This window comes from Hemiscyllium ocellatum, chromosome 3 (assembly GCF_020745735.1).
Source record: "Hemiscyllium ocellatum isolate sHemOce1 chromosome 3, sHemOce1.pat.X.cur, whole genome shotgun sequence".
NCBI classification, from domain to species: Eukaryota; Metazoa; Chordata; class Chondrichthyes; order Orectolobiformes; family Hemiscylliidae; genus Hemiscyllium; species Hemiscyllium ocellatum.
In genome coordinates this window covers 90,384,174-90,397,339 of record NC_083403.1, presented here as the reverse complement: position 1 = coordinate 90,397,339, position 13,166 = coordinate 90,384,174, and the positions used below count along the sequence as shown (strand labels likewise).

Here is a 13,166-nt window from a genome sequence, read left to right as displayed (position 1 = left end):
TGCTTGGGCGTCAGGGAGCAGGTTGGGGAACGTGGTCAAGTCCTTCGGTCTGGTGGACATCTGGCAGAATCTCCATCCTGACTCCATCACCTTCACTTTTGTGAGGCCTGGCGTTGGAGTTTCCAGAATTGATCGCCGGTATGTTTCGCAAGTGTATGCCTCCTGCTTTCCGGCGGCCTCCATGTGGCAGGTATCGTCCATAGTACATCACCTGGTGTGGGGGGAACTCCTTCCATTTGGCACCCAGCTCGGGTCCACGTCCTGGCACTTTAACAACCTGCTGCTGGAGGAAGAACAGTTCCGCGACTCGGTTTGTCGGTTCTGGGCCAGCTGGAGAAGGAAGCAGGGAAGTTTCCCCTCCCTTAGGCTATGGTGGGACGTGGCTATGGTGGCCCAGGCTCTCAGCTATTTTTTCTGTCGTGAATTCGCGAGGGAGTCTACAACGAGGTGGAAATCCAGGATGAAGGAGTTGGAGAAGGGCGTGTTTGACTTGGAGTCACGTCTCAGTCAGCCCAGTGTGGACCTGGCCCTGCGGGAGTTGTACGAAGAGAAGAAGGCCACACTCCAAGACCAGAAGCTTGTCAGGTCCTGGAGTGAATACGTGATATCGTGGATCCAGCTCCTACAAGACCTGGAATGCGGTTGCCCCTTCTACTCGCCGGTAAAAAGGCATGGCTCCTTTTGCTGCTGGCTGGCAAAAGGGCCCTCGTCTCACATTTGGAGGGTTTCGGCCCAAATTCACTCATACTACACGGCTCTGTTCTCTCTGGATCTGTCCAGTGAGGATGCTAGCAGAGTTTTGTGGGAGGAGCTGCCGCAGTTCAGCCCAGAAGATGCCAGAAGGCTCGACGCTCCTGTCACCTTTAGAGGAGCTGTCAGGATCCTTTGACTGGCATCCAAGGGGCAAGTCCCCAGTGTGCTGGACGGGCTGACTTTGGAGTTATTCAGGGTGTTCTGGGACGTTCTGGGAAGCGACTATGCAAAGGTCCTGTGGGAGTGTCTAACTGCCAGAGAGCTGCCACTTTCTTGTCGCAGGGAAGTCATCGTCCTGCTGTAAAGCAGGGGGACCTTTTGTTCTTTGAAGAATTTGCATCTGGTCTCCCTCTTAGCATCTTTTCACCAGGGTGTTGTCTTCTCGCCTGGCTTCTGTGCTGGCCTACATGATTCACTCAGACCAGTCCTACACAATCCTGGCCTGAGGATACACGACAATGTCCACCTGGTCCAGGATTTGATCCATTTCTATCGACCGGCTGGTCTGATGAACGCATTACTGTCTCTCGATCAGGAGAGGGTGTTCGACAGGGTCAATCATGAGAATCTGTTCAGGACTCTGCAGGCATTCGGGTTCAGGACACAGTTCGTCGCCCGGATCCAACTTTTGAACACCGTCGCAGAGTGTCTGGTTAACAGTAATGGGTCCCTGACAGTGCCCCATTGCTTTGGGAGAGGAGTACATCAAGGCTGTCCCCTGTGCAGCCAGCTGTATTCCCTGTGCGTGGAGCCTTTACTATGCCTCTTGCGGAGATGATTGTCAATGCTGGTTCGGCACGGCATGGGCACAGGGTTGGTCCTCTCTGCTTACGCCAACAACATGCTCCTTAGTTTCACAGACCCGGCTGACCTGGAAAGAGTGTGCAAGTGCCGGGTGATGTACTAGGCAGTGTCTTCCACCAAGATCAACTGGGCCAAATGTTCAGAACTACAAGTTTGTCTGTAGCAGGTGGACTCTCTGCTGGACGAGTTGTGGGGGTTCAGCTGGAGTACCACCCATCTCCTCTACGTGTGGGTCCACCTTAGCCTGGCTGAGGAATCCTACTGGCGAACTGGCAGGAGCTGGAGGCCAAAGTTTCGGCTTGCCTAAGCCGCTGGACAGGACTGTTCCAAGTATTGTCTTACAGGAGTTGAGTGCTGGTCATAAACCAGCTGGTCTCTTTGGTCCTTCCCCCTGGTTTTGTTGCTGACATTCAGAGAATGGTGGTTCACTTCTTCTGGGACAGAAAGATGCACTGGGTCATGGCTCAAGTTCTGAATCTCCCCGTTGAGAAGGATGGTCAGTGGCTGGTGTGCGTCCACACCCAGTGGTGACTTTCAGCCTTCAGGCCTTGCAGTGAAACCTTTACATCAAGCCTCCTCCAATGCTGTACCGTGATGACGTATTTTTTTTCTGCCAGATGCATGACCTCAACTATGACATGCGCCTCCTGTTCATCAATCATGAATGTTTGGAGGTTGCTCCCAGGACGTCTTTGACCAGGGCCTGATCACTGTCTGAAACATGGTCAAATCTCGTTGCGCCTACCTCTGGCTGGAGTAGTGGCTGTCCGCATCTCCGTATTCACGGGTTCAAGTGGATGTCGGAGGGGAGGCCTATGGGAGGACTGTGGCTACTAGGGTGACCAGGGTCGGGGGCATGCTGAGTGGCAGGGCTCTGGGCTGGATGCTGCCGCAGGATACAGCGAGCAGGGCAGCGGTAGACTTCCGCTCGTGGCCACTGCCATTCGACGTCTTAAAACGGCAGTACTCAGGCCCGACATACCACACCAGTTGAAGGATTCTCAGGTGTGTGGTGGAATCCCATCTGCGCGGACTGAATTTCACATTGTCCCAAGGTCCCGTAATTCCCGCAGGAACCTGTACCCCACAACCTGAGCCACCTCTGGAGTTTTACTTTTGCTCCCTTTCGGGACATAAAATGGCTGGCCCTGTATCAACTGCTGCTGCACACTATCCACCTGTTATCCCTCCTCCACTGCCCGGACACATCTTGGCATGTCCATTTGGCACCGGGCGGTGGAGATCCCCAATGAAGGGCTTCCTACACAGTAGTCCTCCCCCTTTCTCTCAGGGATCTGGGCTCGAGGGTGCTGCATGCGGTAGTCCCCTGCAACCGAAGATTCATGGACTCCCAGTCCAACGGCTTGTTCTGTGGTGTCGTGGAGTCCGTGGGCTATCTATATTTTGGGTGTAGGCACTTACACTCCCTCTTCTTCTCTGTTATTGGTTGCACTTCAGTCCCATGCTCCTGACCTTTGGCACCCAGTGCGGAGGGGTGAGTTAGGTCTGAGACCAACAATATTTGTTTTTTCATCAAGCGCCCTTTATAATGAAGAATTATACACATATACACTTTTGTGTGAAGTTTTTCCTAATTTCAAACCTCGAGTCTTCCTAGGCACAAATCTGCGTATACTTAAAAATGTACTTTGTAGGTCGTAAAGAACTTCAAAATCGCTTAAGGTTGCATCATAGTTGCTATCGAAATGCAAATTTTTCGCGTATTTGAAATCAATTTACATGCTGTACTCTAGTTTGCACACTGATATTTCTTTTGCATTTTGCACCTATCTAATGTTTAGCTGTACGCTCGACCTTTCTCTTTTGTTTACCATTTATCTTTTTGTCTGAAGATATATCCCTGGATTATACATTGTCCTCCAGGGCTCCAGACATTTTTTAACCCCAGTGAACACTGAGCGGAAGTGTCGTCTGGAGCCACTCCTTACCCTGGTGTAGTGGCGTCAAGCTGTACTGAACGTCTGGGATTTTGAAGGTAGTGTAATTGTGGTATTTACCCATTATTTACAACGAAATAATGCCTCCGAATATGTATTAGAAGTTGCATTCGCAGTGCTTTCAGCTGCTGTAGGAGAAAGGGAGGGAAGGGAAGGAAAGGAGCGTGGAGTTGCCAGTGCTGTTGCTCACTTTCTCCTGTGCTTTACGTTTTTGGACATTGTTGAAGCGGTTTTGTTGTTAACGCCATTTTTTTAAAGCGATCTTTGAAAGCTAAATATCTTGGCGGGGCGGGGCCGTGGGGCGGGGGAGGGAGAAAATAGTGTGGGATTATTATAAAATGAGTGCTGGGAAATAGAAAATGTCAGCTGTAATCTCTTAATTTTGTTTTCTGCATCTGAAGCTGATTGGCATTTTAAATATGAACTGGGCTGTTTCACTTAATGGTTTGCTGCCTGAACTGCTGTGCTCTTCCAGCACCACTAATCCAAAATCTGGTTTCCAGCATCTGCAGTCATTGTTTTTACCTGGTTTCTTGTGAGTGAAAGTTAAAAGAGACCGTATCCATTTGGTTTTCGCTATTATCGTGTCTCCTTCCACACCAAATATAACCTGTCTTGTCACTGATACTGAATGTTATACAAGAACCGGGAAGGTATTTTCTTTTATCCTCGTGTATTTTTAGTACAAAACGAAGCGTATCGATTAACTTGTCTGGGTCAGAAGAGTAACATTTTTCAAGCTGCAGTTGATTGAAATAGTGGATTAGTGCCCTAGAAAGAGAAAACTTTAAAGTTTCCAACTTTTTAATTTCTAAGCTTGAATAGTTGGTGTGAATGATCTTTCCTGTCCAGTTGCATTGATGTGAATATAATTGAGATTTATACTGATTTTTAAGCCAACTCTCCACCGTCATCAGTATACGTATCTGCATCTTCTCATTTTCTAATCAATCTGATTCTAGTGATTACTGTATTTTTCTTTAGCAGCTGATTTCAGGAAATGACACTTCACAAATTTTCCAACTAAATGGTCTTTAAAATGTTAACTGACGATATATATCCTATATCTCATCATTTTGTTTTGTCTTTGTGTGCAGCTGTTTGTTTGAATTCACAAAGCATCCTAAAGAGCTTTTATTCTTGTCCTGAGAGTATTGACTTTTGCTGAAGTTTTGTGGTTTGATGTATTTTCTTTCCAGTACTTTACCTCTGTCTACTTGTTCCTTTGTACATCGAAAATTAGCTTAATTCAATAATACAGCACCTTTTTTAGTGTTTAAAAAATTCCAAGGCACCTCAGTGTTATTGGATAATGAGTCACGTAGAAAAATTGGAACCAGTTGATTAAAGAGGTAGGTTTAAAGGAGTGGCAATATTGGCCAAAAAAAATTGGAATAGACTAGAATGATTTGGTGAACAGTTGCTGGATATGCTGTAGAACTAGATTCAAAAGGTGGTGGATGTTTGGGACTCTCCCACAAACAGCAGTGGATGTAGGATCGATTGTTAATTTTAAAACGGAGGTTTTTTTAAGGGATAAGGACCAAAGGCAGGTTTGTGCAATTAAGCCACAAATCGGCCATGAACTTGTTGAATGGTGTAAGCATCTTGAGGGTATTCCTGTTCCTAGGTGGCTAGAGAAAGATCATGAGTGGTTATAATTTTAATGTTATGTCAGTGCAACCCTCAGTTTGGAATTGCTCCTAACGAGGAAACTAAATCATTTTCACTGTCACCAAGTTAGAAAAGATGTCAGTTGTTCATGTTCAGATCCAAGCAGGACACATTGATCTCTGAAAGTAAGATCACTTTTTATATTGTAGGTGCTTGTTGGTCTGAAAATGAGTGGTATGATGAGAGTTGGCCAGGAGATATTTGAATTTTGAGTGCTATATCTATGTCTCCTCATACAGACGGTCCAAATGCAGCAAGACTTGGACATTAGCCAGACTTGACTGATGAGTAGCAAGCAGTGTTCATGCCATGCAATGACAATCTCCAATAAGAGAACATCTATCCAAAGATTCTTGACTCACTGGCAATACCATCACTGAAGCCCTTACTATCAGCCCTCCAGGTTACTATTGACTAGAAACTGGGCTAATCTATAAGTACATTGAATACAAGAGCCGACCAGAGGCTAGAAATACTGTAGCTCCTGATTTCCCAAAGCCTATCTATCCATGGCACAAATTAAGAGTGTGGTGGAATATCCACCACTTACCTGGATGATCTTTCAACAATACTCAAAGTGCTTGACACCAACCAGATCAAAGTAGCTTGCTTGGCTGTCACTACATTCACTCCCTTCAACACTAACACTCAGTCACCAGTAGTGTGTATCTTCTACAAGATGCACTGCAAAAATTTACCATCTCTCTTTAGACAGCATCTTCCACACATGACACAGTGCACAGGCAGTAGATGTCTGGGAACACCATCACCTGCAAGTTCCCCTCCAAGCCGTTCACCATGCTGACTTGGAAATGTGTCACCAGGTCAGAATTATGGAAGTCCCATTTCTTCAAGCATTGTGAAGTTTCTACATTGAATGGTGGTAAACAACTGACACAGTCCCCAGGGACCCCCGAGGAGGGGTGGGTGGGAAGTGGGATGTGGAAATGGGCAATAAGAATTGATTAATTGGATGAATAGAGACAGCTGGTGACAACACGTTTGTGGGTTGAAAATAGTGCTTACTAATGCAAAGAAACACCAAGTCACAAATTTGATACAAGTATGAGTGTTGGCCTGTATTTCATTGAATGCTTATTAGATTTGTTTTAAACCGACCTGTTAGATATGTTATGACCCATCTGGAGCAATTGGGACTTGATCAAAGAATCCTCATAATGCTTTGTACTATTAGTTTAATTCTTGCTGCCAATTACTAAAGGAGAAATCCAGTTTAATTAAAATTTACATGTTTTGTTACAAGTTCTGGAAAATACATTTTTTAAAAAAAAGTCAAAACTCCTTCTAAAATCAATGTAAAAACACAGTAAGAAATGGAAACATAATGTGGGGGTATACACACTGTTGTATTTACAGCATAAATGCTTAGACATATTTGAGGTATATAGTTTTGCTGGTTTATCAAGCTGCACTCTTGATAAGGTGCGGGTAAAACAAAGTTTGCCATACTATAGAAACAAATGTAAATCACAATTGAACAAAATTGAAAGGAGAAATGCAAGTTCAATAGTCTAACTTTGTATCTCTTATGTAATAACAATTGTTGAATTAAAGGTTTAATGTGGTCTATTGTGGATGAAAGAAAAACCTGAAATTTTTGTAGTGTAATAACCATTCATTTGGGTATTGTATCATTTTTCAATATATTCTTTTCAAACATTACTGTGATATTTTATACTCAGTGATTTCAATAGATCAGTTCAAATGCTCTCCAGTGTTTTATTTGAAAATAGATTTTGTTCTCCCATTGTTATTTCTCTTGTCTAGGAGGTGGGAGCATCATACTGGGGTACAGTTCCACTACCGCTGAGCAATGTACTCATCCAAAGTGATTTTTCATATGAATTCGAACAGTGAAAGGCAGATTTTTTAAGTTGGAGAAGGGGAGTTGGAGGGGGTGGAAATCTTGCATTCACTGATATCTGCAACTATACGCTGCCTTTATACTTAACAGTCTATAGCTGTTAAAGGGTGGTCAGGAGTATTGATTTTCACTTACTACTTCAGTGACAAGGTAGTGGCACCACCTCATACATAACAGAAGAAAGCACATTTGGGGTCAGGTCAGCGAATCAAGGAGAGGAAGGAACAATGATACTATATGTTTTTAACTGAGGAAAGTAAAAATATTATTTGTACCTCAAATCAGCTTTGCAGTGTTGTACTGTATGTATAAGATAGGACTTAGTTCCACTGGTTTCCTACATGAAAACCTGCTGAGCAATTATCAGGCAAATATCTTGATTAAATGCCCTAAATACCAATGTATGGTATTCACAGAATTTAATCTAAAACTGCCTTAAACAACTTTGGCATTACCAAGTTTGCAAGAAAGTCTCAAACTGGGAATAATATTCCCACGCAAACTAGGAAGCTTTTTGTTTTGATCTCTAGTATACATTTGATTTTATGTTTTCAAATGCCATTATCACCCAATGATTTATATATAAATATCCATATAGTTTTTCTTTGTATTTTTTAGTTTCTTGTGATGGCACAAAAGAACAAGATTTCCGCTGTGGAAGTTTCAAGCAAGAAGTTGTTAAAACCAAAACTAAAGTCTAAACAAAAAAAGATACAAGGTAAGCATGAATTCTGATAAACAAGTATTATTGACATTCCCTTTTGTTCTTTTACCTATACACCCTAGCTTTCACTTTCTTAACCTGCTGTCTACTCTAACTCCTGCCACTTCTGAGAGGTCATCAACTTGAAATATTTTTTTTCCCTCGACAGATGCCACCTGCCCTGCTGAGTATTTAGTGTTTTATGTTTGTTTCAGATTTGCAGCAACTATACTGTTTTGTGCTTGGAAACTAAATATGAGGCATCTCCAGTTATTAAACTGTGATGTGTTTAAAATATTTTTAAAAGCTCCGATATGTCTTCATCACTGTAAAATGTATGCTATGTTTTGCCATGGGCTTAGCATCACCAGAGGAGGTACTCATTTAACACTTATGCAATGAAAGCATTTAATTGGGCATTTGTATTTACCTTAACTGATTAGCGAGTTTTGAGAAGGTTGATGTTTTGGATGTAGGTTTGGTCGCTGAGCTGGAAGGTTAACTTCCAGATGTTTTGTCACCCTACTAGGTAACATCTTCAGTGGGCTTCAGGTGAAGCACTGCTGAAAATTCCTGTTTTCTATTTATATGTTTGGGTTTCTTTGGGTTGGTGACATCATTTCCTGTGGTGAGGAAATGACATCACCAACCCAAAGAAACCCAAACATATAAATAGAAAGCATGAATTTTCCTCAGTGCTTCGCCTGAGGCCCACTGAAGATGTTACCTAGTAGGGTGACGAATGACTGGAAATGAACCTTCCAGCTTAGTGACCAAACCAGATCCAAAATCTTAACTGATTATAAAGTTACGTCAGAATGAACAGTCAAATCCCACTTGAGACATGGTGTTCAAAATAAATTGCAGAGTTACCATAAATATCCTCAACTGCAATGGAATCTGAATTTAAGTGGGAAAGAAGGAGTGAATATAAATATTGTTTTCAGGAGTGCAACAAAGGTTTCAGAAAACCAGAGAGTCAAGAATTCTTCTAGATTGGTGCCTATTGCAAACCTCCTGAGTGTATTGACTTGGGAAGGTTGCAAATCTTTGAAATTCCTGGCGAGCTGAATGGATGCCTATCAAGCTCCCAAATATCCAATGCAGTATCGGAACTTAGAAGACGTGTGCCCTCATATTGAAGGGACTATATTTGAAAGAAATTTGTATTTTCCCTTTCAAGATCTACTCTGTATGGCCAAGTCGTATTCCCATCAGACGTATCTGCCACGCTCTATGGGAGCCCATGCTTGGAACCCCGCACCTTCTGCATCAGTGATCTTGTTTAGATTGGTAGAGATTTCATCTCAGACAAAAACCATTATCATTTTTCAGGCAAGGTTGGAATCTAGTATGTACTTGTTGAGAGATCCATGGATGTTTTGAACCCGTAGTTCTTGTGAAAATGTAATACAAATATATCAGGACTTTTGCATGCTGAAAAATTTTTCAATGTTTTGAGGTTTTAATTTGAGTTTAGCCATTGATATTGCTGTTTTCCTGAATTGTTGTTTCTATTTGAGTCACTCGAATCTGATTTTATGGCAGTTTTGTGATTGCAAGTCACCCTCCTCAATGTTTCACTGCTGTGAATGGTAGGGATTACTAGCAATAAATGTGTGTTTGCATGATTTTCTTTTAAATTGCCATGATAGTTGTACAAAATATAAAAGGATATTAGATGATCTCAATTTTACGTTGCATTTTTCAGGAAACTGAGAAGCAGGTCCAGATATTGTCTACTTTGCCAAATAAGTACAGATCTTTTTGGAATACTTGTTAAAGGATAACATTTAGCCATTTTGAATAAACTTTGGTAGTTTGAATTAATATTCCTGGAAGTGTGTATATCTGCTATAGTATGAATGTCTAAATGATTGAGTTAATGCATAAATCGAGTAAAAAGTGAGGTCTGCAGATGCTGGAAATCAGAGCTGAAAATGTATTGCTGGTTAAAGCGCAGCAGGTCAGGCAGCATCCAAGGAACAGGAAATTCAACGTTTCAGGCAAAAGCCCTTCATCAGATTTAATGCATAAATCGTAAAATCTGTGCAGTATGGAAGCAGATCATTTTGGCATATTGAGTCCATAATGACCCTGCTACCCTACCCCTGTAAATCTGCATATCCTATGGCTGATTCATATAACCTACGCATCCTTGAATGAAAATTCAACAAGAATTGGATAGAAATAGATGGCCAATTGAAAATACTTTTTGACCTCCTATGTGGATCATTGTCCCTCTTCCAGTAACACATTTCATTATCAGTTAGATCTAGCATTCCCAGTTGGATTGACGCAAAATGAAGTTTTCTGTTGAATGTATTTGAGCATGTGTGGCTACAAATGTGGCAACAAGCCAGTCAGAAAAATCTTTTTCCTGAGTGAAATTGTTGAGCTTTTTATAATGCAACTGCATTTGCTAAGAGATTAACTTAATTGCATAAAGCTGTTTTCCCAAATGTTCTTGTTACCCAATTTCTGAAGGAGTTTTGTTTCAGTTTACTAAAATGTGCCAAATGTCAGCTATTTCAAATATGTAGTGTTATAGCAATTCCTATTCTAATATAATTGGTAACATGGCCAGACTTTGAATATCTTCTGCAGCCTTGAGTAGCTCAAGGGTTTTTTTCTCAATTAAACATACTAAGAACAGAAAGATGAAGGAATAAAGACATTTACTTTTTTTTTTGTAGATGTAAGGAAATTCTAATTTTGTATCAATAGTTATAAAGGAGGTTTTCGTGTGTTTTGGTGCTTACTTTTTGGCTGTATGGATTTATTCGGCATCTCTTTCACTAATCGGCAGTGTTCTCTATTATTTTGTTCTTAAATTAGTTAATTTAATTTTGCATGATGACTAAGATGCAACATTTCTAGATACCACCATCTTAAAATTTTCATTCCCACCATAATAGCAACAATGTGTGCCATTTAAGATGTACTGTAGTAACTAGTTCCTTCAACTTTCAGCCCGTAACCTCTATGCACCTAGAAGGATAAGGGCAACCGATGCAAGGGAACACAAAGTCTCTCACCATCCTCTCTTGGAACGATATGATTCCTCCACTGTCATTGGATCAAACTCCTGGAACTCCTTCTGTAGCAACACTATGTAACTGCACCACATGGATTGCATGGGTTCAAGAAGGTAGCTCAAAACCATGTTCCCGAAGACAGTTAGAAACAGATAGATAGTAAATTCTGGTCTTTTTTGGCAAGGATTGGACTCCCAAGATCAAATTTTGAAAAAATACAGTGGAAACTCTATTATCTGAACGTGATGGGCGGGTACTATTTCTTTTGGATAATCGATTATTCGGAAAATTGATTAAATGTGTTTCCTCTGAGTATTTAAAGTCTGCTCCCTGTTCAGGAGACTGCAGCAGCAGCAGCACAGCATGTGGGTCCACCTCCAACACCGCCCTGACCCCCCCCCCTCCCCCCCCCAAACCTGGTCCAACCCCCACGTTCCACCCTCCAACCCAGTCCAACCCTGGCCTCCCCAACCTCGTGCAACCCCATGTCCTGCCCTGCACCCCAACCGGGTTCAAAACCGCAACCCCTCCCCCGCTCCCAACCAAAAACCCAGAGTAGCCCCACCACTCGACCTGCTTCAAAACAGCCCCCCCCCACCCCCATTCCACCCCGGCCCCTCTGCAGGGCATCTGGACTGCACACCAGCAAGATTGCTGATGCTGCCGCAGCTGCCTTTGTGAGATAAGTCTCTAAATAGCACACAGCCACAGCCCCACACACAACTTTTTTTTTATTGCAAATGTTTGACAGATTGTCCTGTACAGGGCAAAGGTGCAGTGTTAGAGAGATTATTCCTGGGAAGTGGAGGGGGAGGGTTTAATGTACAACCCTCTGTCGAATACCAGGAAATATAGAGAGAGGGAAGTCAGTCATTTGGAGACGGTGCCTGTTTAATCACTAAATAAACAACTCGATCACTGCTGGAAACACGTCTTTGATGTAATGTTTCTATTGGGGCCTCGAGATAATCCAATTTTCGGATAATTGGTATTTGGACAATCGAGGTTCCCCTGTACTAGATTGATAAGCTACTGCCTGACATCTGTTAATAGGTTTTCTACTGCTAGGGTGTCAGAATTAACTGCATGACAAGTTCATTTGGTATTGAAGTGGGAGTTGACAAGGGGTATGCTGACATAGGCACACAGATACAAGCTGGAAACTGATCCATACAGGATGGCCGCTGAGCCATTGCATGGAAAAATACAGCAAAGCATACGCAGATACTGTCTGAGGCTAACAGGATATCAGTACAATAGACACAGTATAAATAATTAGTTTAAGGCGTGTGGGGGAGTGAATACGCATCAGTCACGTCTACTACCTACCGAAGTGTCTGAGTCCAGCCACCAACTTCAATAGAAATGTTGGTGGCCTGCGACTGCTTGTGTACAAGTGTTATGACTTCAGATCTGCAGTAATGGAAAATGATCTTCCTTGGGAAGAACGATGACAACCACTGAACCTGACAATGAGTTTGTAATGTTTTCTGTAAACAAACCATGCTGTTGAAACAAAGATTTGATACTTGAACAATTGCACCACAAAATGTATAAAATATCATGACGTGCTCCAAGAATGAGAGGAGGCTTGCAGCTGAGAACCGTGCTGACAAATGTCTTTCTATCTCTCCCTCTCTCCCTGGAGCTCCAGTTTCTTTGTACAATAAACTCTGTCATTGAATCCCGATTCTGACTCCAAGACTGGTGATTTTCCCCACAACAATTGGCACTGCGAGCAGGGTCTCTATCCCTGGTGCTCTGGTCAAAGCCCACAATCTGGGAGCTGGGGTAAGAGACACTTTGAATCTGCAAAACAGCAGAGTCAGACTGGGCCAAAGACACAGTTTAAGAGGGTATACTATTGTAATGTTTAACTTTTGCGATAGTACTTGGTTGTGTATAAGTGCATACCTGTGGAGCATAAGTGGGAAAGTGTACTAACTGGTGTGGTAACCAGCTGCTTGTGCTGAACCGACCGGAGGACAAGGTAGTGCCTGCCTCAGAAATCCAGCCCTAAACCAGTTGTTAAGAGAGTTGTTAAGGGGTAATGTTAGTGTACCAATTGAGCAAGTGGGTGCCTCCACTAGTAGGTGGAGAAAAGCCAAGGACAAATTGAAGAACTGGAGGATAGAATAAAGAAGCTCGAGCTACAATTAGAAAAAGTACGGCAGGCAAAGAAGACTGACTTTCTCTCTTTCTACGAAACTGTACTGCAGGGACCAACTGTTCCCTAAGCAGAGCAGGAGATGCAAGAATATAATCTAGTTGCAGCCAAAAGCAAACTACAAACTTTCTATCCTGGGAGAAAGGCAACAGATCATGGCCTCCCTCAAAGTGCAAACACAAGG

General features: G+C 42.7%; 1 protein-coding gene across 4 annotated transcripts in view; it reads left to right on the top strand.

The window, feature by feature from the left end:
- Window positions 1–3,509: 3,509 nt before the first annotated feature.
- The window catches only part of znf512 (zinc finger protein 512), a 70,056-nt gene continuing 60,399 nt past the window's right edge, over window positions 3,510–13,166 (top strand). For all 4 annotated transcript variants that reach the window (XM_060851816.1, XM_060851806.1, XM_060851799.1 and 1 more), the window contains exons 1-2: window positions 3,510–3,553; window positions 7,693–7,792. In XM_060851816.1, coding sequence (XP_060707799.1) covers window positions 7,702–7,792 — 91 coding nt within the window. In that variant the 5' untranslated portion in view covers window positions 3,510–3,553; window positions 7,693–7,701. The remainder of the gene's footprint in view (window positions 3,554–7,692; window positions 7,793–13,166) is intronic.